Source organism: Triturus cristatus, chromosome 3_2, assembly GCF_964204655.1.
Source record: "Triturus cristatus chromosome 3_2, aTriCri1.1, whole genome shotgun sequence".
In the NCBI taxonomy this organism is placed as follows: Eukaryota; Metazoa; Chordata; class Amphibia; order Caudata; family Salamandridae; genus Triturus; species Triturus cristatus.
Genome location: NC_140584.1, coordinates 739,177,779 through 739,205,564, shown reverse-complemented (window position 1 = coordinate 739,205,564; position 27,786 = coordinate 739,177,779). Strand labels below are relative to the sequence as shown.

Sequence of the window (27,786 nt, the reverse complement as noted above, 5' to 3'; positions counted from 1 at the left end):
CTCTTACATCCACTTCCGACCCCGGATAGACCATGGGATAGCATATCACTGGACTTCGTGGTGGGCCTACCGGTAGACCAGGGGATGACGGCAATACTGGTGGTGGTGGATTACTTGACGAAAATGGGGCACTTCATCCCCTGCAAGAGAGTCCCTACGGCCGGGGAATTGGCGTCACTACTCCTAAAGAATGTGGTACGACTGCATGGATTACCTGGGGTGATCGTGTCGGACCGGGGGTCGCAGTTTACTGCGCAATTCTGGAAGACTTGGTGCACTGCGCTGCATGTTAAGACCGCCCTGTCCACCAGCTACCACCCTCAAACGGACGGCCAAACCGAGCGCCTGAACCAAACGCTCAAACAGTATCTGCGATGTTTTGTGGACCAGGGCAGGGAAGAATGGGTCGACTTGCTATGGGTTGCAGAGATAGCCTATAACAACGCCACTCACAGCTCCACACAGTCATCTCCGTTCTATAGCAACTATGGCCAACATCCCAGGTTCTTGCCATTTCTACATCCGTTCAGAGAGGACAGGATTCCCGCCACAGCGGACAGGGTGGCACACATAAAAGACACGTTGATGCGCTCAAGGGCTGTCCTAATAGAGGCCAAGAGAAGATACAAGGCTGCGGCAGATAGGAAGAGAAGGCCCGGGCCACTGTACCGCACTGGAGACTACGTCTGGATATCCACAAGAAACATGAGGTTTCGAAAGAACAGTGTGTTCCATCCCAAGTACATGGGCCCCTATCGTATTACCAAGTGTATGGGTCCCGTGAACGTGAAGGTGTGCTTGCCCCAGTCATTGCGGATACACCCTGTCTTTCATGTATCATTGCTCAAACCAGCACCCTCCAAGCCGTCTGGGACACCTAGGCCGGTATGCGTGGAGTCGGAGGTGGAGTATGAAGTGTCGGGCATACAGGCGTCCAAATGGCGCAGGGGGAAGCTGTGGTACCTGGTTGCGTGGAAAGGCTATGGCCCGGAGGAGCATTCATGGGAACCGGCTGAAGGGGTTCATTCTCCGCGCTTGGTCTCCTTGTTCCATCGGCGTTTTCCTGCCAGCGCTGGACCCGTGGGGAGCCGCTGAGAGGGAGGATGTACTGTCAAGAATTCCTGTCATACGAGGGGAGGAAAACGGTAACCAGCGAAAACGGACTACATCTCCCAGGATGCTTAGCGGTTGAGAGGTTATGTAAACAGGAGAGCTGTTACATAACTCGAGGGAAACACGCCCTTATGTAAACAGGAGAGCTGTTACATAACTCAAGGGAAACACGCCCTTATGTAAACAGGAGAGCTGTTACATAACTCAAGGGAAACACGCCCTTATGTAAACAGGAGAGCTGTTACATAACTCAAGGAAAACACGCCCTATAAAGGGAGGAACCGGGAGGTACAAGGCTGTCGGATATTGTGTTTACACCGACGTACCTGCTTCGTGAAGAGCAGTGTTCCGGAGTGGTGCTCCAGTAAGGCAAGAACGGAGGTAGGTCGAGTCGTTACTCCCTGGGCCGTGTCTTGCCCCATCGTCACCTGTGAAGGACCCGGAAGCTCTACCGGTCAACCATTGAGCTTCGCTTTTTGACTCGGCTGAGTCCAAGCGCAGTGGCGCTTTTGCTGGTTGGAGTCGTAACTCCCAGCCCGACCAGAGACACAGGGACTGCCAGCTGTAACGCACACCAGGAGGTGTTTGCCGCGTTACAGACTCGGAAGTCCACAGGATCGATCGAGCGGCTGCTCTCGGTTCAGTCTTCTTGCTTGTGATTGGGGTATCGGTGACGCATCACCAGGAGGTGACTCCGCGTCCCGGTGCAGTCTGAGGAAGAGGTTGAGCGGCTGCTCCCTTCAGGTAGAGACCCCGGCTGGGTGTTTCCCTGACTCCTCGATTCTCCCCAACACTCTTCGTGCCCCTCACAGCCTACCGATTGGCATTGTCGGCCATTTCATTTCTGCCCTCTGTTGGCATACGCCGGGATCGGCGTATATGCAGAGGACGGTTAGGACCATCCGTGCTGTGGGCTGGTAACGTACTTAGCCTGGAGGATTCCAGTGACTATAACTTTTGTTTGTTCTTTGTATTTTATTTGCCTTCATTAAAAGAACTAACCCTTCACAAGTGGTTGCGTCCTCATTGTCGTGTCTGTTAAACGATCCTGAGACGTTCAGGGCGTTACACAGGGGCAGGTTCTACACCCCCACCTCCAGAACTTGCACCTTCATGCCTGGAGATTGAACGGGGCAACCCGAGTTCTTTCTCTCTCCCGCCGGATGTGGTGGGTGTTATTTTATTGTCCAGGCGACACTCCACTAAGTCTATTTATTCTTACAGATGGTCTAGATTTGTTAAATGGTGTGGATAGAGGTCTATTGATCCTTTAAAGGCCCACTTGTCAGATGTTCTTCAGTTTTCACTTTTCTTGGCTCAGCCGGGTTGTGATGTGGCCACTGTTAAGGGCTATTTGTCGGCCTTATCGGTGTTTATTTGTTTGCCAGATCAGCTGTCTTTGTTTAAATCTCCCATTGTTTTGAGATTTATTAAGGGCCTTACCAATAGGTTTCCGCCTTCCCCCTTTTGTTATGCCTCAATGGGATTTAAACTTGTTTTGACTTTCGTTATGTGTTCCCTGTTTGAACCCTTACATAGTTGCCCTTTGAGACTCCTATCTCTTAAAACGGTCTTTCTTGTGGCTATTACCTCAGCCAGGAGGGTGAGTGAGCTTCAGGCTCTCAGTTCAAAACCCCCGTTTTTGACCATACATGCTGAAAGGATGGTCCTCAGGACCAGGGCTGCTTTTCTGCCTAAGGTGGTTACTCCTTTCCATCTAGGACAGTCCATTACCCTTCCTGTATTTTATCCCCCCGTCACCCTTCCAAGTAGGAGGAGAGACATCACCGCCTGGATCCAAAAAGAGCGGTGAGCTTTTATTTGGATAGGACTAAAGACTTGCGATTGGACGATCAGCTCTTTGTGGGCTATGTTGGACGCATGAAGGGCAAGCCTGTGCACAAGCGCACTCTTTCCAGGTGGATCATCTTGTGCATCAAGATCTGCTATGCCTTGGCTGGTAAGGAGCCTCCTGAAGGTATTAGATCTCATTCTACCAGAGCCAAGTCATCCACTTCTGCTTTGGCCAGAGGTGTACCTGTAGTGGACATTTGTAAGGCTGCAACTTGGGCCTCCCTCCACACTTTCGCAAAGCATTATTACTTGGATTCTGAAATGAGGAGGGAGGGCCACTTTGCACGCTCTGTCCTGAAGGACTTTTTGGTATAGAAGGGTGTGGACACCCTCCTACGGGAGTGGGACTGCTGTGGGATTCTATTCAAAAGGTGAGGAATCCACAGGCAGATGTATCCATCAGATGAACAAGTTACTTGCCTTTGGTAACGCTTTTTCTGGTAGATACAGTATCTGCCTGTGGATTCCTCACTGACCCACCCTCCTCCCCGATGTCCACCCTTGTATACTTTAAAGGTGGCATTGTTTAACATGTTTGTTTTGCATTGTCTCTTCTATCTTTGTGTATTTATAGGAAATGCTTTTATTATTTGGCTTTCCTCTTAATTTCACACTGTGTATTGGTATGAGTTTGTACTGTGTATACTTTGCACCTGTTCGCCTCAGAGGCACGGAATAAATGGGTGGAACTGATGTCGTCACGCCAACGAGGCTCTCTTATGGCTCCGTTGACGTCATGCGGAGTCACGAGCTGAGCCGTAGTACTGTGACGACCTCGTCGGCGTGGAGAGCTAGGAAAAGGTTTCCGCGGAATGCTGGCTCAGGGGATATTCAATGACATGCAGATACTGTATCCACCAGAAAAAGCGTTACCGAAGGTAAGTAACTTGTTCTTTATTACAGAAGTATTGTCAACAAAAGAATGAAGTGCTGCCATCTTAGCAGTTGACTGGTGCTCTAACAGCGCTTTACATTGTTTATAAGTGAGCTGGGAGCAGATCTTTCGTACAGACTATTTATCTTATGCCTATACTAGCCAACCTATTTAGACTGCTGTTCGTTATAAATCTTCCACTCAGTAAAGAGTGTTAGATTTTGGACTCCTTTGTTTCCCTTGAACGAATATTTGAAATACATTGGTAAATATGGTGACGTTTCTGCCACTGCTGGTACAGGCAAGGCCCCAAAGTTCACCCTATGTGAAATACTTTTCGGGCCTGTGCTGTTACTACTGTTAATTCTGGTGCGCCTCGCTTAGTCATCAAGTTTCCATGCTTGTGGTGACAAGGGAATGTTGACCTCCGACTGTGACGCGTTTTCTGCTGTCTGCCGTCATAACAAACACCCCCCACCAGTAGCTACTACGCTTTGCAGATAGGGTTACCCATTTCCTAGAGAAAAATACCGGCTATTTGTTAAATTTTTACGCTTTTGCAGAAGTGGGAACATGATATTTAAATCGAACTTTATATAAAATCGTGTATAATCATTTTTAACACGGCCTTTCTCACTTTGTCTACTTTTATTATCAGTCAGGGATCATAAAGGCAGCTCTAGAACACATTTTTAAGTACATACTTTAGTCTTATATTTACTGTTTAGACTAAGTAGTGGTAAAGGGAAAATATACCGCCTTTAAGTGACTTTTCTAATTTTTGTACCGGCCGGGACATAAAGATGCTACTGGTCATGTCGGTATGAAAATGGACTCCATCTTATTCGCAGTTTGAGACTTGTTTTATGTAACCACTACAACAATTACTGCTTTCCCTACTGTAGGCTACTTACAATGGATTTAAAATGATAAATGAGCTAATTTCATTTTTTACATGCGGCATGTTACACGGCAGACTGCAAAAAAGTCACAAGGTAAGACTACTGTATTTTTATTTGTTCGAAATAACACAATTTCTGCAATTTGTCTTGTGGTTACTAAGAAGAAAAACTATGTTTAATAAAAATGTGGCAAATTTCCTTGTCTTGAAGGTAAATATTTTTGTCTTGTTTCTCGCATTTTTCCGGCTCTCGTCTTAAATGTCTCCTTTTCTGCCAACGTGCGTGTATTGTAATTATGTTGCTCTTCTGTTCATTTCTGACTGCATTGACTAACCCGCCAATTTACAAACACAGCTGCATCCGTTTAGTTCTACAGATACCGTGCCTGAAGGATTGTGGGCCATGCAGGTGACACGTTTGCATGTCCGATTTCTACTGATCTGCATCCTGTCCTGTTGTCACCTGAACATTCCATCTTCCAGCACTTTTTGCTGCCACCTCGCTGGACGTTTCCTATCGAATCTGTTTAGCACGCGAGGAAACTCTTTAGAGCAACCTGTGGGGAACGGACATGGTATTGCAGCGGTACAAGGGACTGTTACCAGGCACACTGCTGACACACTCCCAAAGCCATATGATCTGAAATAAGCCAGCAAGCTTTTGGAGATCTCCAGTGCTGGGGCGGGGGTATAGTGCTGCTCACCCACAATGCACAGCTCGAGTGTGGCTTATCAGCAGACCTCTTTAGGCTCACATTTTGATGGCACTGCCACGGTTGATGACTCTGAAAGCAGCTGACCCTTGGGTTATTCCTGCATAGTTTAATGCTTTAGAGTTTAGCGGCAGCCAGGAAATAAAATAACTAAGCGGCAGACTTCCAGTAACATTGCACTAATGAAATCCTCTAATTAAAAAGGAAAATCACTTAATGGGAAACATTGGGTCGGGAGAGGAGTTGACCTAACGGCTAGGGCGGTCGACCTCGAATCTGGGGATCAGGGTTCAAGTCTCGGCAAAGACGCTGAACATCCTGTGATACTGTGCAAATCACAAATATGAATGTGTCCTCATGTAATGCAACTGGTGCTATGTAAAGCCCTCTGATACCCGATACCTTCGGGTCAAGTTTGCGCTATATAAAACTCCGTAAAATAAAATAAATGCGAGGCAGTGAAAAAGTAGTTTTTAATCCTCCCATTACCAGTTGTGAGTCATTACTTTGCAAGTAATGAAATCACAGCCACAACATCTGAAGTGACCACACCAGGACTACCTTTACCTCGCAACTTAGCAGATCATTTTATAATCAATTAACTTAGGGAGGTACACGCAACCTCCCACAAAAGAGTAAGTCCGTCCTTTTTACAAACTACATTTATACATTTGCTACAGCCAAAAAAGGATCCACAACAGTAGTAAATGTACTCCAGAACAGACCTGAAGTAAATCCAGCAACACACAGGGGCAACTACTTGTATTACAACACCCTTAAAAATTAGAGGCAGGGGCTTAAAATAGAACCCCATAGAAAGTAATTTTAAAATAAATGTATTTCAACTTCTTAAAAATATACCTAAGTTGAATTTGATTTTAAAAATATGTGAACCGAAAATAATTTATTAGAAAATATCTTAACCTTTTCAAACGTAAAAAATAAATTCTATACAAAACTTTCTGACAGATACTTCTAACCTCAGATTCCTCACCATATAAATATCACCAAGTGCCAGCCTGGATCTGGAAAACTCATAAACAGTAGTGCTGCTGGGCACCGGTGTGCATCAACTCTGGTCCACTCCAAAAGTGATGAGCAAAAAAACATGTAAGTGCCACCCATTCACGCTGTCATCAGTTTCTTTCTTTCCATGTCTTTAGATGTGGATCTTGAAGTCAGCTCCTATTTTCTTCACTCTGTTGAGAGATTTCTTCCCAAAAATGTTCCAGTGTAAGGGAATATCACCCCCTAGGCCTACAGGATTTAAACCTTGTAGGGCCTGTGCCAAACAGATGTACACATGGGTGACCTGCCCCACAAGGTGTGTCTCTGGTGTTTGTGTTCTGTACAGAACTCTAAGACTTGTGACAACTGTGCTCAGATGAAGCTGAAAGCCATCAGAGAACGTGAAGATAAGCTCTTTGTAGCAAAATATTACAAGACTCCATGCAGGGCCTGCTCCAGGTCCAAGATGTGAGTGTAAACCTTCTCCTGCTTCTAAAGTTGTGCCCGCAACAGATCTGCTTTGTGATGAAAGCCTTCAGGTAAGCCAAAGAAAAAGCATAAGAGGTCTAAGTGCGTCTTTTCTCTTTCCGCCACCTTCATATTCCGGTTTTGGTCCCGAAGTGCCCTGAGTTCCCGGGTCAGTCAGCAACATTGCAACAGGTTGAAGACTTGCGAGAGGCCATGCTGTGCATCCTTTGGCACACTTTTGGCCCACTGTGGCACACCTTAGGGTCCCAAGGAGCCACATGGGCCTCCATTGGGTTAAAGCTGGCAGCTCCATCCTCGGTGTCTTCTGTGCTGCATGAACCTGCTTCCGTTTCGGTACCGGCATCAATGCTAACTAGGTCACATGCTGAAATCTGCGCCTATCCCTTGTATGTCACAGGGGCCCTAAGTCATTGGCACCAGAAGTGGAGCCATAATCTTTTTGGATATTTGACTTCAAGCCACATTAGTGTTGACCAAGGCATCACGCAGATCCTGATGTGGTGCAACCAATGCTCAATCTCTCAGATTCAGACACTATTCCAGTACTGCACAGTGATGCATAACCACTAAACCACCCTTTTATCTCAGACTTTTGCCAGAGTCACCATACAGAGGGTATGGGCAAGAGTTTGCCACATGTTATGATGAAGACAATAGGTATATGGACAAATAAGATGCCAGTGGATTGGCGTCCTCCCCATACTTGGTTGGTTTCCTTCCTGGACTAGCAATGAAGGAAAGCTACTGTTATCTGGAGGGCTCCTGAAGTCCTTAACCTCCATCTCCCCACTATGGAGGTAAAGACAAATGTGCTTACTGAAGTCCTTCATCCTGGCCAGGCATCAAACAAACCTCTCCTGCCTTTCAATTAGGTCCTCACAGACATGCAACTGAGTTTTGGGCCAAACTATGAAGTCTCCGTAGAGCAACTCCAGGCGACCCTGATTTCTTAACCCAGCATCCAACACCTAAGAGTTTGATGGTGAAGGCGTCCATGAGCACAGTCAACCCTATAGGCCAATTTCGTTTAATAATTGACCTACTTTGTCTTTCCTGTTGTTTGAAAGTGAGGATGAGTCTGGGCGTATTGATTTCTCGTAGCTGGTCTGTGTTTCTAGTTTTGGGCTCTAGCAGGATTTTCCCTTGATTTGATGGCCACTTTAGCCACTGCCTCATTGAGAATTGATGTGCTGTATCCTCTCTGTCTGAACCTTATTAGTGCCTCTTGTGTGCACCTCTCCTGATCTTCTGCGGTACTATATATTCTTTTTATTCTAAGGAATTCCCCATAGGGTATACTCCGTACCAAGTGTTTGGGGTGTGCACTGGACGCATGAAGCGTCGAGTTTCCAGCAGTTGTTTTTCTATGCAGAGTGGTTGTGATGTGTCCTTCATTAATGTATACGCTCACATCTAGAAAATCAACACTTTTCGCTGATATATGAGGTGAATCTTAAATTTACAGAGTTATTATTGATGTGGTTTATGAACATTGTGGCACTTTCCTCACTGTCGTGCCAAACAATAAAAACATCTATATACTGAAGCCAATGCTTCGCATGCTTGGTATACATTTCTGAGTGAGTTGACCTGAGGGCCTGCTCATCCCACCAACCCACCATGAGGCAGGCGTAGCTGGGAGAGAAGCAGGACCCCATAGCCACACCCCTCAGTTGTTTATACATTTGATTTCCAAACATCAAGTAGTTGTTGTTTAGGCTCCATGTTATGCATTCCATAATAATTTTGTTATGTTCGGAACATTCTGCAGGCCTCTTAGCTAGGAAATGTTTGATCGCCGCCAGTCCTATTTTGTGGTCTATACATATATACAATGACTCTATATCTAGAGTTATGAACCTCATGTTGTCTCCCCATTGTATAATCTTGGTTTTATTCAAAAAGTCTCCTGTGTCTTTTACGTAGGTTGGGAGATCCTTAACTAAGTTTTGTAAAAAAGTAGTCCACATACTGAGATATGTGTTCTCCCATACTGTTGATGATGGAGATTATCGGTCGTCCTGGGATTTGACTGATATGTTTGTGAGTTTTTGGCACAAAATAGATTGATGTAATCACCGGATATTCTACCCATAGGAATTCGAATTCTTCTCCTGATATCATGCCATCTCGTTTGAATTGATGGAGCTTTTTGGTAAATGTTTCCTTGGCTTTGTTGTAATCCTTTATGTCGGATTTACCATAGCATGCTTGGTCAGATAGTTGTCTGTGTGCTTCTTTTGTATATTCTGATTGAGGCCATAGTACTATGTTGCCTCCTTTGTCTGACTGTTTGACGACCACCTCATGATTGTTGCTTAGTTTGTTGATCAATTTGATGTATTCAGTCTCTTTATATTGTTTTTGCCGTCTCTTCTAGTTTATTTGATGATACAATTGTTTAATGTCCTCCTCATGGAATATATCTATAGCGTCTTTGGGCATAGAAGGAATAAACATAGATTTTTTCTTAAATGGGCTACTTCCTGCCCCTTGTTGTGTGATATCTGATTTTTGGAGCTGTTCTTGTGTTGACCTCTCCGACAGTTGAATTTCATTGTCGCTGCTAGTTTCAGCCATGTTGGCTTGTGCTGTGAGGAGTACAGGGATATCTGAAACTAATAGATTACTTTTGCTTCCTTGTTGTAATGGCTGGTCAGTACGGTTAGTTTCTAGACCGTTTTTGATGGTGAAAAACTTTATTAGTTTCAATTTGTGAATGTAACTAAGATATCGATCTTTGTTTGTGAATAATTGAAATTATTGGGTGGGCAGTATGATAACCCCAACATGAGCACTTGTTTTTCTATATCTGTCAATTGTATTGTTGAAAGATTGGTGATGGTTTTGTCTTCCTTCATGTTCATTTGCGCCAGTATCTTCATTTTGGTTTTGCATTTTTTCCGTCTGTCTCTCCTTTTAGTGTTCCTGTATTTTCGAGTGGCTGTGTTTGTTTTTGCGGCCTCAAGGTGTTCTGACGGTCTGTAACTAAAAAATCAATTTCCTCTCCTAAATCTAACCGTCTTCCTTCTGTGTTGTCACTAGTTGCACTCATGTTGCCGCTTTCAGAGCCAGTATCACTGGTTACCGAATTCTCTTCTGACAGTGACGTGGAGTCTTTAGACGTTTTCGCATGTTGTTGTATTCCTGATGCTGTATCTTTTTTAGATTCAGCGTTCCGTTTCAAGCAAATGTGTAAATCTGTCTCTGCTCATAATCTGCTCGGTCTCGAGCAAATTAAAACACTTTGCACTGTTTGATTTTTTTCCTCTGGTTTTGTTATATATATATATATATATATCCAGCTCAGGCTTGCACCAACAATTTGAGAGGCACTCAAGCGGACACGAGCCTCAAGCGTCAGCCCATTCATCCGTCAGGATCCCCGGACTGCTGATAACATTAGCAGCCCAACCACCACTGCCTGACGCGTTTCACAAATCTTCCTCAGAGGCTGTTCGTGGAAAGGAACACGCACAGTCTGGAACTGCAGGTAAGGAACTTCTTTAATTGCGCGCCCCCTATAGGCGGCCCAATGAGTCTGCGCATTCGCCTTATGGTACCTGTAATCCCAGAGGGATGTAGATATCCCCACAAAACTGCGTTCAATCTCCTGCCGGAATTTTCAAGCCCCCAAATGAGCCTCAATAGTCAGGGGTTCCCTCAATTCAAGTGTCCTACGCCCCACATCACGAGGCTGCCTGATGCAATCCTCTGTGGCTCCCAGGTTCACGGGGTGGTGCTTCTCTCGGCGACTTGGCAGCCGCCTATAGATCCAGCTCAGGCTTGCACCAACAATTTGAGAGGCACTCGAGCGTGGACACGGGCCTCAAGTGGCAGCCCATTCATCCGTCAGGAACCCCGGACTGCTGATACCATTAGCAGCCCAACCACCACTGCCTGACGCGTTTCACAAATCTTCCTCAGAGGCTGTTTGTGGAAAGGAACAGGCGCAGTCCGGAACTGCAGGTAAGGAACTTATTTAATTGCGCGCCCCCTATAGGCTGCTCAATTAGTCTGCGCATTCGCCTTATGGTACCTGTAGTCCCAGAGGGATGTAGATATCCCCACAAAAGTTCCTTTCCACGAACAGCCTCTGAGGAAGATTTGTGAACGGACAAGTTAAGGAGCTCCAATATAGTGGAGAAGGTGGCTGGAGCTCCTTGTGACATTGTGTGTGGGTGTGCGGGGTCAAGCGGGGACTCTGATGTGACCTTGCTGAGAAGAGCAGGAAGTTCTTCCTCGTGATGGGGTTGGGGGAGAGGCAGGCCAATGTGGCATGTCTTGGGCATACACTTCTCTGATGTGAGGGAATTTAAAATTCTGTTCTTTTGTAGAGACCGCTGAATATCTGCTTTTTTGTTCTGAAAGAATGCTGCCAATTTGTTGCAGTGTTGCAGGGATTCTGCTTTTGCACAGAACTATGCGCAGGAGACCAGGACCTCAGAGAATTGTGGTGTACCAGAAAACTCCCCTCAGAACCCAGAACCCCTTATCCGACTAGCTTAGTATCTCATTCGTTAACCTAGATCTAGCTAGGTGGTCCCAATGTATAGACAAACCAGAACAAGCGACTTAGATATTTCTCAGGAGTGGTGGGAATCCGAAATACCTGTTCGTACTTATTTATTAGTCCACAACATAATAATACAGACACGGTAAAGTTTAAAGAGTTTATTTTATAAACCTCGCGTCCTAAGATGCAGTACTTTGGCTAACACTAGCAGACTAACAGTACAGATCAGAATCATGAGCATTATTACAATACCATATAGAATGAAAGGAGCAATCATACTATTAATGACAGTGGTCTACGGCCACACTCCTTTCACTATAATCCAATACATTATTATTATTAGACTATTAGAAGGTCTCTTAGGCTAACAGGGGGGACCCCATACCGTATAGATCAGCTTAGTAGAATCACATGAAAGGATCAGCTCTCACAGCATGCATCAGCTCTTCTTGTTCGAATGAATGTAAAACGAAACTGTTCTGCAATATTAAAGACGCTTGTCCTTCAAATATTGGCAGCTGTATGCATGATATGTCTAACAAGTGGTACGATCAATCTAAATACAACACTCTGTACCTTCTAGTGACCCAGACGCGTTCTTTGCATGATGTACAGTCCAAGGGCACATTTCACGGTTAAGAATGTGCAACAACAGTTCGTTATCCTGTAAGGCAAAGTCGAGTCAGCATTTCTAAAATGAATAACACATAACAACAGTGTCATGTGCAGCGCAGCAGAAACGACAAGCTTGCTTGTTAACCATGATCTCGGTTATGCTAACTGAGTGTTGTAAATAGGACGTGGCTTAATCCATCTCACACCCCCCCATGTTTGGAGCACTAACCAATAGGGATACACTTATCAAGAACGCAGAGTTCAAGTGATTTAGAGCGGAACCAAGGGTATATAAGGTAAGTGTAAAGTCTGAGAATAAAAAAATGTTCGTTTAGAAAATGAAAAATGATGTGCTAAAAAATAAGCAAAATTTTCGTAGAAAATTAACAATTCTGGATGCAAGCAGCATTGACAATGGCAATCAGTCAATCCATGAAGGTATATGCACCATAAGTTGCGACTGCTTCCAAGAGGAAATCATTGGAGCGTTCCGCAAAAGTATCTGCCATCCAGTTGAGCAAAGGAAAGGAACACACATGTTCATCAATTATCGGAGCATCCAGCACCATAATAGGACAACTGTCAGTCTCCTCGATATAACTCCTTTCAAGGAATTCAATAGCTGCCTCTCCGATATCCCAGTTTCCAAGGACTCCGTGTGCAGCACCCAAAGCCATAAACCCGACACCAGAACAGTTGAATTCATGAGCCACTAAGGGACACATTAGTTCATCAAAATCCGGGTCAGGTGACGCCAAGTTTGACAGGCACAAGTCCAGAGCCCATTGGAAGGGACAATCTAGGCAATGAAAAACAGGTTGCACACACGTAAAAAAGGGAAACTGGAAAGACAATCCATACTTGACGCTTAATACCGCCAGTGGTAAGATGCCGTAGAAATCAAGCATCCGGCTACGAAGATGGAGCAAGCGCAGCATTCTGTCTTGCAACTCCCGGTGTGCAGCCATATCGAAGTGCGCAAATCAGCAAGAGGATCCCAGCCACCAAAGCGAGGAGTAAGGGGAACCCTCCGAAGACACTTGAAAAAATAGAATGTAAAAATGCGGGGATCACACCAAAAACAGTCTGGAAAGATGTCACGAGGCCGGAGCCCACAATTTAAAAAAAATGAACAAGGCCAGTCGTAGACGAAGCATTAAAGATAGTTTGAATCAAGGTTCCAAAATGGAGGGGGAGGTCGGTATTTAAAAGAGCTTGTACCTCAGTGCGTGTGTTCGCAACATTAAGAAGAAATGTTTCACGGCATGAAGTCAACGCCACCTCTTTTTTAGACAAAAGAGCCCTTATTCTGCTCATCCTATTGAACTCTGCGTTCAAGGTTGGAATCGCTGGCCAGATGGATATATCGAGTCGGCCTTGCGGGGGCAGGAAAAGGACGTTATTACAGCAAACTACTTTTTGTGAAACAGTCACTATGTTAAGAATACCCACTAGCATCCCACAGCAAGCTTCACTATTTAAAAGCAAATAACTACCGTTAGCAAGCAGCTTAAAAGAAGACGTTATAACTGGCATTGGAATCCCCTTTAGGACACAAGCTAAATTAGGAGCGTGTATATTGCAAGCGCGATGTAATTGTATATGTCTGCAAACAACAGAGTGATCAGGAGCGGAATTGCAATCTTCACCTTTTAAGTAAACTTCCTTGCCATCCCTCACGCATCTGTAAGTGAACGGAAGTGACCAAACTTCATGCAGAAACGCATCACCAAGTTGTTCATATCTGCCGATAGCATAGTGTTTCATGCACGAACTAAACTTGAACAAACTGAACGGTAAAGTTACTAATCCGTGAACTAACCACACGGCTGAATTTAACTCAGCTACAGAAAAAGGTAAAGGTTCTAATTTTTCAATGTGCAGCAATGCATAAGTTGCATCTTTCATGGACATGAACTGCTGTTTTTCAGTCAAATTAAACGGCAGGAACAATGATGAAATATTAATGTAATCCCAAGGGACTTTCCCTGCCTTTAACGTTTGCAATGTCCATGCAAACTGCATAATTGAACACAACTGATTTTGACCATGATACAACACAGATACATCATCTTGCACAATGTCTACGACAGAAGAAACAATATTATCTAATGTATAAATTCTAGAAGACAACGTATTAATACTATTATCTATCACAGCCAATACTTTTTCCATATTGGCCTGGTCAATAGCACGTAATCTAGAAGCAGCTTCAATTTGCGACAATTTCCAGATTTCATTGTAAATAGCATAAGCCCATCGTTTAGACCTGGCATTTGCAGGACCCTTAATAAAATCATTCAAATCTATTTTGTCATTTAATCGTGATAAATGAAGCTTAACTGAAGTTAACGTGGAATGTTGCAGCCATGACTGACATAATTTACCTACAGAGTAGGGAGTCACTGTGTGTGAAGATGTAAAACGAGGGTCAACCCTAAGTTGTGTATATCCTGGAGCCAAATCCAGAAACCGACGTTGACAGGAATCTGAGCTTGTTTGCCATATCAACCAACCCTCAGGATTCAATGTCGAAATATTGAAGATGCCATTGGAAACAAGCGACTGCAACATAGTAAGGGACAGATCTGAGTGATTTTCCCAACCCGGATAGGCACCCAGATCAGGGATCGAGGGTGAAATTAATTTTTTAGATATAGCCAATCCAAAACAGGTGGTCTGAAAAATAGATGAATTTAAAAATAAAATATGGTTTGGGATAAGACAGGCACGATGCAAAGCTTCTGTTCCCTGTACCTGCCATGGTTTAGTTCCCCAAACCGATTTAAGATCGACAGTAGCTTTCCATACGTCATAACCTCCAATAGCCAATTCCTCCATAAAGGATTTGGAATATAATAATTTTGTGTGTGTCAGTCTGACCTTAGAAGTGGGTTCTACCGCTACCTTAAAATAAAAAGACTCAGGGTTTGACACACTAAAATCCGAAAAGTATGTGAATTTTTTCAATAAAGTGGCAGAGCTGCCGGTCATAGGGACAGGACAATGTTCCCATTGTGTGAAATTAACAAAATTTCGAAATTTATTTGCTCTGTGTAGGAAATGTGTGCCATAATGTTGAAAACAAAACTGCTCATCATAGTTTGCAGTATTGAAATACAGGTCTTCAGCATCAAATGCAGCATAATATTTTTAAATCAGAAAACAGTGCTTCTATTGCTTGTACATCCCAATCATCTGAGCGGATGTTTTGTTTAACTACATCACCCATAGAAACACGAAAAACAGTTGGCACATTAATAACTTCGGTGGGACCATGAATTTGAAAGTTCACCGCATCCCAAGCAATCCCATCACGTACAGGCCAGGCGGTGATGTTCACAAACGTCTGGTCTCTTTTCATGATGTGTGATGAGGAATGGGGGGCCAAAGTTCCATCAATTCATTGAATTGTAGAACGCTCATTCAGGTAGTGTCCGTTGATAAGTCTAAAAAACACTACCACAAAGCCAATTGTCATGAATAAAAAAAATACAAATCAGCACCAACCAGATGTAAGTCCAAGGTGCAACCAAAAAATGTCTCTTGAACCAGGCAAAAAATATAGAGATTTTGGAAGGGACAGTGGAAGTCAATGATTCAGTTTCAAAGGAAGAATGTGACTGGATAAGTGTTGTTGTATTTAATAGGGGCAAAGCGACTTCTGTAGGATAAGCATACACAGGATCAGCGGGCACATCACCAGCATTAGGTGGTGGATCCGTTACTGTATTCATCTCAACGGAAACCTCAGGCACGATGACAGAGGGTGGCAACACAACAGAGTTTCTCAGCATTGAAGGGCAGGAAACCGAAGGTGTCATACTATGGAGAATCGGCCACCCTGTGTAGCTTGACATTTTCAATTGAAATGTACCTTTTTTCCTTGCGACCAGGAAGCGGTGGTAAAACAACTGTACGTGTACCCAATACTCCAAGCACTGGGACTGGTGCACGATAAGAGGGGGCAAACTCCTTCTTGTTCTCCACCTTCTCACGGACCAGATCACCAACTCGAGGCAGCCAGCCGACCACCGGAATCAGGAGCGCTTCTTCAGATGTAGAGGGCACGTGTTCCTTAGCTAGAGTGTCTCTTGCTTCTTGTAGATTCTGTAATACAGCACAGTGGTCATCGAGGTCAAAAGGCGCGGCAGCTGCCGCCATGTCTAGACCATCAAGGTCTGGAACAAACATTCTCACTCCAAAGAGCATCATGTACGGGGTCCGCCCACTCAGAGACCTTCTAAGGAGATTATTAAGTGCACGTTGGACGTCATACAAGTGGGCAAGCCAGTTCCGGCCTGTACCTAACACCTTGGCTGTCAACGATTGCTTTAGGTCATGGTTCATCCGTACCACAACACTATTGCCCTCAGGCCGGTATGGAGACGAAAATTTGACTTGGACCCCCAAACTTCTCATAGCCTCTTTGTAAGCCTTAGAGGCGAACGCCGGGCCCTGATCAGAGTGAAGGGTACCACACGCAAAACTCCCTATAAAGACACGCAATGCTTTGATGACAGTCCTGGCATCAGCACTCCTTTGTGGCCACACCCACAGAAAATGTGTGCACGAATCCACTGCAACCAAGATGTACTTGTACGCAGTATCAGAGGTAAAAGGACCGCAGTGATCTAAATAAACACACACTAGTTGTTGATTAGATATATGCAGCTGCGTTGGAGGTGGACGCGCAACAGAAGAAGGTTTGATCTGCTGGCAAATGTCACAATTAAGTACATAAGCCAGCGCTTGTTTATACAAACCGTACCACCAATAACGTTGCTGCAAAAGAGAGACAGTTGCTGACACTCCAGCATGCGCAGACGCAACACCCTCGTGGGCAGCTGTTATCAAATTTGGTCTGCAGTCCGCGTTGGGAATCAATCTATCACCAACGTCGTTAATCCTCACTAATGGGACGTTATCAGGACTTAAGTGATAATGGTATCGAGAAGGAAAACCTCTAGGGAAGTTTGTCCCTGTCTCAGAAGCAGCTATAGCTGCTAAGATGTCTGCATCTATCTTATATTTTGATCTTGTAACTGCTGCTACTAAATATGTCGCCACTGCTGTTTTAGCTGCCTCGTCAGCCAAACTGTTACCGACAGCATGGACACCAACTCGTTGGTGACCAAGAGTGTGAATTACATCCACAAGCGGCAGACTCCCTTTGAGTTCTGACACTCTAGCCCAAATCGTTTTATGCTTTACTGAGCAACCTTTGGAGTCACGAAAACCATTCATAATCCAAAAAAGTATATTGTCGTTGTAAGATTGAACACAGTAGTAAGAGTCACTCACTATAAGAGTAGTGACTCTGTGATCAGCAAACTCAAGTGCAAGCACCAGAGCACGAAGCTCCGCCAGTTGCGCGGTACAATCACCCAATGACTGCGTATGCACTGCATCAGATTTGAACTCTCCATTCACGAAAGTACCGACTACAATTGCGCAAACCGCTGAATAAGTGTGCCTTGATCCAGTTGCGGGTTGCGCCGACCCGTCAGTGTATATGACACAATGGTATTCCTCGATAGGGCGCAATGACTGTGGAGCTGGATGAACAAATTCATACTCCAAACTTTCTTGAGTCTGCAACGCCGCGTCAAAGATGTATTCGACGTCTGGCGAAGCCAAGGAGGTTGCCCATTGTATCCACCTCGGATGCAAAGCCTTAGAATTTGGTACAGTAGCTTTAGTGACTGCTTCAAGAGCAGGAAACTGTGTTACCACCAGCATGCGCTTTCCTTGTGATAGCGCTCGTTCTTTCAGGATCGCCATCTGAACTGCTGTCAATACTTTTTCAACAGTGGAAAATCGCAGCTCAGCCGAAGTGTACAGATGAGATTTGTAAGCAATGGGGACTGTGTCACCCTCATTGAACGTTAAGTACGTGAAACCTTCCGCGCCAGGAACAATTCTAATGACCGGGTTGCTGTGGTTGTCACGAGTTTTTAGATATTTAGCTGTAAGAAGATCAGTTTGCAAAGTATATAATGCCAACGAGTGCTCTGGCAGCCAGCAAGATCTGGTATAAGTTGGTTGTATCAAGGTATAAAGTGTCTTGATACGCTGGGCATAATCAGGAATGTAGGATCAACCGAAATTCAGAAAACCCAGCAAGGATTGTAGTTTTTTCAGTGTCGTAGGGATACGAAGGTTTGCGCATTTCTCAAGGAACTGCGGTGCCAAGCCTCGACCTTCATTATTGAGTTCGTACCCCAAGAATAACACTGTAAATTCAGCAATGTGCGACTTCTTAAAGTTAAACTTGTAACCGAAGTCTGCAAACATAGTCACTATGTTATCCACACGAGCAAGGTGTGGAAGCAACTCGTCGTCTGTCAAATAGATGTCATCGACATACGAGTATGCTTCCGGGTCTACCATCTCTAAGAGAGAGACACCACGCGAGCGGCAAAAACTCCAGGGCTGTTCTTATAGCCCATTGGGAGTCTCTTGAACAATTTTTGTTTGCCACCCGAAGTAAATGCTGTCCACTCATAACTAAGAGGGGCCAGATTATGGCAATAAAAGCCATTGGATAAGTCGAGCGTAGTTTTGAAACGTTTTCTCACAAGACTATCTACGAGAGCCGAACTATGAGTATTTTGTACCGCACACGTCCGGCAATGTGTGTTTAAATGCCGGTAATCCAAAACTAGGCGGTACGACCCGTCAGGCTTCGTTACAGTGAATAAAGGATTATTCATGGGTGACACACATGTCTCAATTACTCCTTGATATTCCAATTGTTCAAGGATTGACGCGACGTGAGGTCTAGCCTCGCGACGCATGGGATATTGTGGTTGAGGCTGGGGATCGGATCGCAATGGAATCTCATGATTGGGAGAACATTTATCCCAGCCAACCTGATTACGATATAACGCAGGCGCAAGCACCTGCGCCCACTCCCCGGCCAACCTAGTAGACTCCTCCGTGGGCACTGCGTGCCCAAAGGAAGGAAGTATAACTTCCTCTCCCCTAGGGGCGTCTAAAACGAAAGCCGGAGGCCAATCTTTCTCCGCCAAAAGAATATCATATGTGGTGGTAAGATTATCCCAAAAAACCACTTTAATTTTGCGTTGTATGTCACCCTCAATATTAAGGACTATTTCAAATAATCTTTCCGGGGGGGCTACGCGAGTATCAGCAGTTTCGACTGTTACATAAATGTCAGTTGCTGTCGCCTCCAGAAATGGACGCAATTCTTCCCGCACTACTGTAACTTCCGCCGCGCTGTCGAGCAGCGTTAGTGCCCATGTCAGGTTCCGAAGCTGTGTCCTGACCATCTGAGGCATATCTCGCTGAGATAGCAGCAACTTTCTTTTTCTGAAACGGTGGACGTGGTCTGGCAGCGTCTTCCTGCTTGCCTTTACCGTCAGTCTGGCGGGGCTGGTCTCGACTTTGAGTGCCCCATCCTCTTCCACGTTCTCCACCACCAGAGTGCGAAGTCGATGTTTCCTGTGAAGAACGAGGAGAGCGTTGTTCAGAGACCTGAAACCTATCAGGTGACTTAATACGAGTACGATCGCGCAAATCATAAGTGCGTTCACTATACGACTGAACTGGTGAGGCAGGACGAGAAAACTGTTTCTGTTGCTACTTCTCTTGTTTTTTGGCTCGCCAACTCTGTTTAGGAAAGTTGGGCTTTTCATCTTTTGTAGACGAACTCACCTTAGTTTGTTGTTATACATCTGGAATTTAGATGGTGGATTTCACACCCAAGGCACTACGTCCAACCATCCTATAGGCTTTCGCGATAATTTTTGCGAACTGCCTAGGCTTGTCGGCATCAGCCAAAAGCTCCAGCATATTACCAACTTGGAACTGCATGGCATCTCCTTTGAGGTTGCCCATTACCATGGAACAAACCACATCGAAACTGTCGACAAGCCTCATTCCTAACTCAATAGCTGCCTCCGCACCATGACTTTCTTGAACTTTCTTGATGACGGAGGGTAGTACAGCCATAGACGGAGTGCCGTAGCACTTCGAATATGTCGCAGCAAAGACTTTGCCCCAATTGTCACAATCAACATGTTCAGGGACCAGGTCTTTCGGCAAAGTAATGGTGAGTATCCTGTGTTTATCCACAGGTGTAGTGTTTGGAAACACGGCTTCTAATTGATCAAATTTTTCCGCAAGCCAGTAAGGAAATTCATCCTTACTGAGGGGGCGCTTGCCGACAACCGCGTTAACCATAACAGGGCTTATCACCACCGCGTGATGGTGATCCGCCCCGTGTCCAGCAACCGCAGGTGCTCCCACCTGAACTGTGCGTGACACATACTGCACTAAAGCCCTATGGACTGTAATCAGGGCTGTGTGTAGCGTTCGTAAATCACCCACTCCCACCGTCAGGTAGCGTGGGTGTGGAGTATATCCGGCCAGTACCGGCCATGTAGCCCCTGCAATTGACAACGGGCCCATTCTCGCCGATACGACCTCATGGGGGAGGGCGCCATTAAACCAAATTGTATGCTGCCAGGCAGAAATAGGAATTTCCAGAGTCCTATACGGGGCATAAGCCGCAGGAACAGCCGAGGCTGTATATTCGTGGAACAAATTATCGTCCGTATCCACCTCCGCAATAGTCACCCATGAGTAAAAGAACTCATACGGGTAGGTGGTATCAGCACTGACCACAAAGACTACGGACATCCCGTCATCCGGTAACCCATACGCCCTCAAATGAGCGCGCAGAGGAACCCTACTATGAGCGGGAATATTAACCAACATAAGGACTCCTTAAAGAGTAACAACGATATTCACAGTAGCACTTGGGCTCAAAAATTATAACCTTTTTAATTTTCAAGCTTGATAGAACCTTTAGTCTAAACCTAGGTAGGTTAAACCGTCACTCAAGTTTTCCGGAAACGAGAGTGAGGGTTGTTGCACTACTAAAGCGTCTCAGACTTTAAGACCAAACGTTAGGTGCGCCATGTTGCAGGGATTCTGCTTTTGCACAGAGCTATGCGCAGGAGACCAGGACCTCAGAGAATTGTGGTGTACCAGAAAACTCCCCTCAGAACCCAGAACCCCTTATCCGACTAGCTTAGTATCTCATTCGTTAACCTAGATCTAGCTAGGTGGTCCCAATGTATAGACAAACCAGAACAAGCGACTTAGATATTTCTCAGGAGTGGTGGGAATCCGAAATACCTGTTCGTACTTATTTATTAGTCCACAACATAATAATACAGACACGGTAAAGAGTAAAGAGTTTATTTTATAAACCTCGTGTCCTAAGATGCAGTACTTTGGTTAACACTAGCAGACTAACAGTACAGATCAGAATCATGAGCATTATTACAATACCATATAGAATGAAAGGAGCAATCATACTATTAATGACAGTGGTCTACGGCCACACTCCTTTCACTATAATCCAATACATTATTATTATTAGACTATTAGAAGGTCTCTTAGGCTAACAGGGGGGACCCCATACCGTATAGATCAGCTTAGTAGAATCACATCAAAGGATCAGCTCTCACAGCATGCATCAGCTCTTCTTGTTCGAATGAATGTAAAACCAAACTGTTCTGCAATATTAAAGACGCTTGTCCTTCAAATATTGGCAGCAGTATGCATGATATGTCTAACAAGTGGTACGATCAATCTAAATACAACACTCTGTACCTTCTAGTGACCCAGACGCGTTCTTTGCATGATGTACAGACCAAGGGCACATTTCACGGTTAAGAATGTGCAACAACAGTTCGTTATCCTGTAAGGCAAAGTCGAGTCAGCATTTCTAAAATGAATAACACATAACAACAGTGTTGTGTGCAGCGCAGCAGAAACGACAAGCTTGCTTGTTAACCATGATCTCGGTTATGCTAACTGAGTGTTGTAAATAGGGCGTGGCTTAATCCATCTCACAGCAGTGTGCCGAGGGGGTGGGTAAAGTGTTTCCAGGTTTTGGAGTGTTAAGGGATTTCACAATTCTAAAAGGTTCTCTAAGGGCGTGCGATGCCTGGAATTTTTTCGATTTCATAGTAGGACGCTTGGGCCTTTTGAATTTGTATATGATAATTTCTAATTGCAGTTCGATTATCCGTTTTATGGTGATCCTCATTGTTTTTTTCTCCATTTCCTTTCACGTTTTCTACATTCTTTTTACAGGGAAACAAGATGGAAGGTAAAACAGGGTGTGTTTTTTTTCTTTTTCTTTTTGTCCTCTTTTGGTCAGTGTTATTGGGATATTTTAATCCGGAAACTGTGTGATCCATTCTTCGAATTCCGTGTTGGCAGAATCCGAGTTTTCTGCTAATATAGGTTTGGTCAAGACTAGGGATATAGTCTATTCCACTGTATTCAGTTTAGACAATCTACGGTCAGGAGTGTTTTTAATCCCAGTCTTGGGCGCATACTTATCAAATGTGATAGGGATTAAAAAATGGTCTGCATAGGACGTGGACTTTTTACAATGATTTCGTGATCATTGCTAAAAACCGGATCAAGGAGGTGTCCTTTCATGTGTGTACGGCTTTCAACTCTTTGCGTGAGCTGAATAACATCCATGTCATGTATTTTACCTGCTGCGGGTGGCTTAGTAAGCTCATCAAAATGTATATTGTGGTCACCTAGAAGAGTAATATTCGATTTTTCAAGTGCAAGGCTAGCCAAAATGTCTGGGAGGGACTCAGGGAACCTAGAACAGAGTCCAAAAGGTCTGTATATCTATACCCCTGAGAAGGTGCAGGTGGGTGACAGATTTATTGTGAATGAGAGATTCCCACATTCAAGAATTGGAAGGCAGTTGGACACGCATTTGTAGGAATCTTTTAAGACTATTGCAATGCCATCGCCCACTTTATTTAAACAATCTTTCCTGCACATATGTTAATACCCTGTGGAGAGTGTTTGGTTAATGTCCGGTATGGCGTTCTCGTGAAGCCAAGTTAGCGTAAGGAAAATGGTATCTGGCAGTTTGTTTTTTATCAACATTGATAGCTCTGTTTTATGGCGATGAAGGGACCTTCAATTAATTAGGAAAATATTCCAGCAATGATTTTTCGTAGGAATTCTGGACTGACTTTCTTTGCTGTAACCATGTAAAAGTTGCACTTTGAGCAAAATAGTTCCCTGCTTTCTAGGTTTCGAGGAAGGCAGAGGAGTAAGAGGGGTGGTGGTCTGAGTGTGAGTAGCTGCCGGGCGATGAATGCTACCTTACTTGGGTGGTTTCTAGTCCCGTTGGCGCACAAACGGTTTTGCCTTTAGCGCTCCAGCGGCGCACCTGCTGCGTGCCCCAGCTATCATATGAGGCCAAGAGCAATTCAACTGCTAGAGCGCTGATCTGACTGTTGTCTCTATGGTGGGAGTATACTACTATAAGTGCTCCCATGCTCTATGGTAGTTTCCACCACTCCCCCTTGGTTTTCAGTGCAAAGCAGCCAACTTTAAAAAGTTTTTTTTTTTAAACATCTGTGCAAAGCAGCAGATTTAAAAAGCAACTTCGTTTTAAAAAACACACTACCTAAAAAACACTTTGTCACAGATTAAAAAAGTATTTCTTCTTTCAGTAAACTTAAGTTTTATTCGACAAAAATGTTATAAAAGCAGTTCACATAAAAACATATATCACAAGTTCTATAAAGATCAATACAATAAAATATAGATAAAAAGAGAGAATCAAACACATTAAAAAACATTTGCTCAATGTTGTAAGGTAAAATGAATACTTGTAATTGGTAAAAAGTTTTTTTTTTTTAAATACCAGCATTAAGATATAGCTTACTATTATTGGCGACAGAAGCCTTCATTCATCAATGTACTAAAAGAAGCTTAGATCTAATTGTCCACATCCATCTCAACAACTTTGCCATTGATACTGCGTACAACACTGATGGATCAGAACACAATATCCTGACTATAAAAAGTGATTTTCTTTTTAAAACCAGTGCAAAGCACCATTATAGCAAGCAATGCGTTTTTATTAAAACAAAATAAATGCTTTTAACTAATGTTTCCTAGTTTATTTTAGTGAATGCTCGACCGCTGCCCCAAAAAAGAAGTTATATAAAAACTTTTACAAAAAAAGACAAGCACTGACAAACTAAAAGGTTGCCAGCCAAAGCCATACCTATTCTTATTGCCAGTGCTTGTTCTGTATTTATAACAACTTGCTTTATACCCTTTCTCTTCTGTGTTGCATTCGATACACTGTTTGCTTGCAATTCTTGTACTATTCAGCTTGAGCTGAAACGTATTTGTATTGAGTGCATTGGGATATTAGAAGAACTCTTGTAGTGATTGTATCATAATTTCCACTTAAACAGATACAACTGTAGCTATAAATTGGACCAGAAAATAATTAATACTTTTTTCTGTTTGCAAGATATAACTCTTCTAAAGGGTTTGACTCCACGTGTTTCTTGTGTTTCTTTTTTAATCCTTTTTGCAGATAAACATAAACAGTCAAAATGAAGCTCTTGAGCCCCGGGATCGAGTAAGACCATCCACCCAGATAGGAAACGGAGACCCATCAATTCCTGCTGCAACCCCTGAGCTGCAGATACAGCCAAGCCAACCAGCCACTGTTGAACTACCCCAGGATGTCAACAATCTGTCATCTGACACGAATAGGCAGAATGAATCCGACTCATAACTACCTTTCTCCTATTAGAACTACAAAATGCTAGCATCCCCCCCCAACTTCTGCAGTCAGTAGTGGATATGAAGTTCGAGTGTATGCTACAACTGCCTTCATCAGATGAAGGTATGTCACTGTAGAACATTAATAAAAATTACTAGTAGGGCATCCCAGCGTGAAGCACGGAAAAAAGGCATACACTTTGCACTATTTGGGACAATGCCATCTTTTTTCATCCCAGCATAAAATGATGAGGTTAGTTTTAGCAGTAAGGGTTCTTTCTGCCTTCCTCTTGTGACAGAGGTAGTTTGAAGCATCCAGCCTGTATATCACGCTGGTTTGTGTTGTACGAACTATTTTGGACATAGTTTGTATCTGAACCATACATAGCTTTAGGGTCTTTCAACCATAGCAACCCCCTGAATTTATTTTCAAGAAGCACTTTGCCGTTTTAAGCGTATCATAGGTTGTGTTGCTAAGAAAAGGAGAAAATGTGTGAGTGAAAACAGCCGAATTTGTTTTCTTACAAATACCAAAAACGCGCCTGAAGTTACCCTAAACACAATTTTTTAGAGTGGCCATGTCCTAGCATCTTTATGATTGTCTTGAGATCTCCTGTTCATGTTTAAGAGCTGTGCGTCGAGTTTAGGTTTGTGCTTTTCTTTTGGTCTATAGAAACTGTGTGGTATCAAGGGTACCTCGAGTTATTTCTCCTTGCTTTCATCAACATGCATGCTTCACCTAGAGCACTGCCTGTCTTTACTTGTCAGCTCTGATTAGGTAAATCTCTCAATTATGTTACTTCTTTCAACACCAATCTTAGCAGTGTCCTCTGGCACTCGTTAAACCTAGTACATTTATGTTTTTATGAAGAAAGTAATTTTACAATTTCGTTATCGATAGATTTTTTGCAATTATTCTTTTTACAAATCCATCAGATAAACTCTCTAAATGAAACCACGTTGGCAATCCCCTTTTTTTTTTTTTAAGTTCGAAGACATTCAGCAGGCCGTAAAGTTTCCTTTTGTCCTACATATTTGAATGAAATGTTGATAGAGATTAAAAAAGTACACCTGGTGCCTAAAGCACATGCTGGGAGCTTTAGTTTTAAACGGTTTTGTTTTGAAAAAAGTTAAAATCACTATTTGTCTGGACAATTGCAAAAGAAAAATACCGACAGTGCTGTTGTTGCTTACCAAAGCTCAGAAAGTTCTTCTTGGGCACATCATTAAAGAGGTCTTAAGCAGAACTTTCCCATCTTGCTAACACTCCCTCTCTGCTCTCTCAAGTGAAAAAGTACCTCAAGTGGAGCATCCTAGAGACTACCGCCTGCCTCAACTTGGATCCTTAGCTTGCCAAAACTTCCGGTGGCCTCCAGGATTCTCATACATGAGCTATTGCTGCATACAGCTGCAGTGTAATAGTGAGCGTATAATACAATCAAGTTCTTGAATATGATTTCAATGGCTTACTCTCAAAACCCAGCTTTAATGTTAAATGGGTTAATGTTTTCTCCCCAAATTGTTCTTTATGAGGAACAATTCGATGGACTTGTGGCATCTGAACGTTTGTTCCCAAATTCATCCATTTTTATCACAAATGTATATTGAGTTTTCTTCTTATCGAGGCACACATGAAATTGCCCTTCAAAAGAGGAATGACGTACATAGAGTTTGTACTTGTGCTAAATGTTGGTGACTGTAGCTCCAATAGTATTTGGAGAATATTTTGAAGAGGTGTCAAAGGTGAGTGAGGAGAATCCATGATTTCACGTCCTGTTGTGAGTAGGCCGTGCAGGACACCCTTCCATGACCCTGCACAATACCTCTATAGCTCGTGCCCCCCTTGCCCTTAAAGTAAATAAAAATGCACACACAGCATATCATGTTGGGTCATCCACCATGCACGCTAGTGGCCCAAACGAAAAAGGGAAAGTCCTTTGTACCGCTGTGTGCCTTGGGTATTTATTATTTTAGTTAGTAGAACACCGATAGGTAAAACGTTTGTTTTTGGGACCAAATTGTACGATTTGTATTTTACAATACGCTGTATAATATCCAGGCATGGTAAACATGACCAATTCCTGTGTAGACTAAATTCATGTGATGTGCATGTTGCAAACCTAAACCTATTTTGTGGCTTGCATAAATTATGTTTTGAATTATATTTCTAAAATATTTAAACTGGATATATGACCTTTGGTGTGGATTTAAAATGTAACCTACTGGTTGTATCTCGGTCACTGCCATGTGCTGATGCTACATCTAGTTAAAAGTGTCCCTTGGTCCAGGTTTTTTGTTTTAAAGTCTGTTTTAGTGGATGCTATCCATTGCCCTCTTTTTGCAATTTTTAAGTGCCTGTAAACTGTTTACCTAAGACACGCTAAAAGCTGTTTTGTTGTTACGACTTTAAATGTTAAAAAATATTTTAAATGTTTTTCTATTTGGAAAGAAAACAAACAACCTTTCTGAAAAAGGTTGTAACTCTACTTTGACATTCTACTGAGAAATTATGGGTTATGTTTGTTCAGATTTGTACATGTCGATTCAGAGCTTTAATTGATGTTTGCACTTGCCTTTGAAAGTACTGTATTGTGTCATGACTAGAAAACGTGGCCTTTAAACCTATACCATTATTTATATGTTTCATGTGATGTCGCTTCCTCGAAGCAAAATGGGAATTGGATAAACTGTACAGATCTTGTCGAAACACTGGAAAATATTAAAGTTTATGGTTCAAAAAGTTTTTATTATTGGATAATTCCAACAAATGATACATGATTAGTGTAATTCCTCACCTCCTCACCCCTCCCAAATCACTTTCCACATCTAGCAAAAAATTATAACAAGTCCTTTGAGCCAAGGCAGACTACTAATAATCTGGACTGCTGTCAATGTGGGTATGCAAGTTCCCTGGAGACCCAGTAGACGTCCAACAGCGGTCACCATATTTTTCCAAAAACATGTTACGTATTTTCGGTTACCAAAATGCGCTACAACCTGTGGTACCAGTGAAGCTTATAAGGTGGCGTACTGGTTCCCCCCTGCACAGAATGAAATGCCTCACCAACATCACTAAGAGAAAAATTCTATCTTTATT

The 27,786-nt window shown here is 43.5% G+C and overlaps 1 protein-coding gene across 3 annotated transcripts in view; it reads left to right on the top strand.

The window, feature by feature from the left end:
• Nucleotides 1-27,429, top strand: part of MFSD6 (major facilitator superfamily domain containing 6) — a 400,661-nt gene extending 373,232 nt beyond the window's left edge. For 2 of the 3 annotated variants that reach the window (XM_085648803.1, XM_085648804.1), the window contains exon 7: nucleotides 24,499-27,429. In XM_085648803.1, coding sequence (XP_085504929.1) covers nucleotides 24,499-24,702 — 204 coding nt within the window. In that variant the 3' untranslated portion in view covers nucleotides 24,703-27,429. Of the gene's footprint in view, nucleotides 1-4,817; nucleotides 4,837-24,498 lie in introns of all 3 variants that reach the window. The other variant, XM_085648805.1, reaches the window with a different exon arrangement.
• Nucleotides 27,430-27,786: the final 357 nt, after the last annotated feature.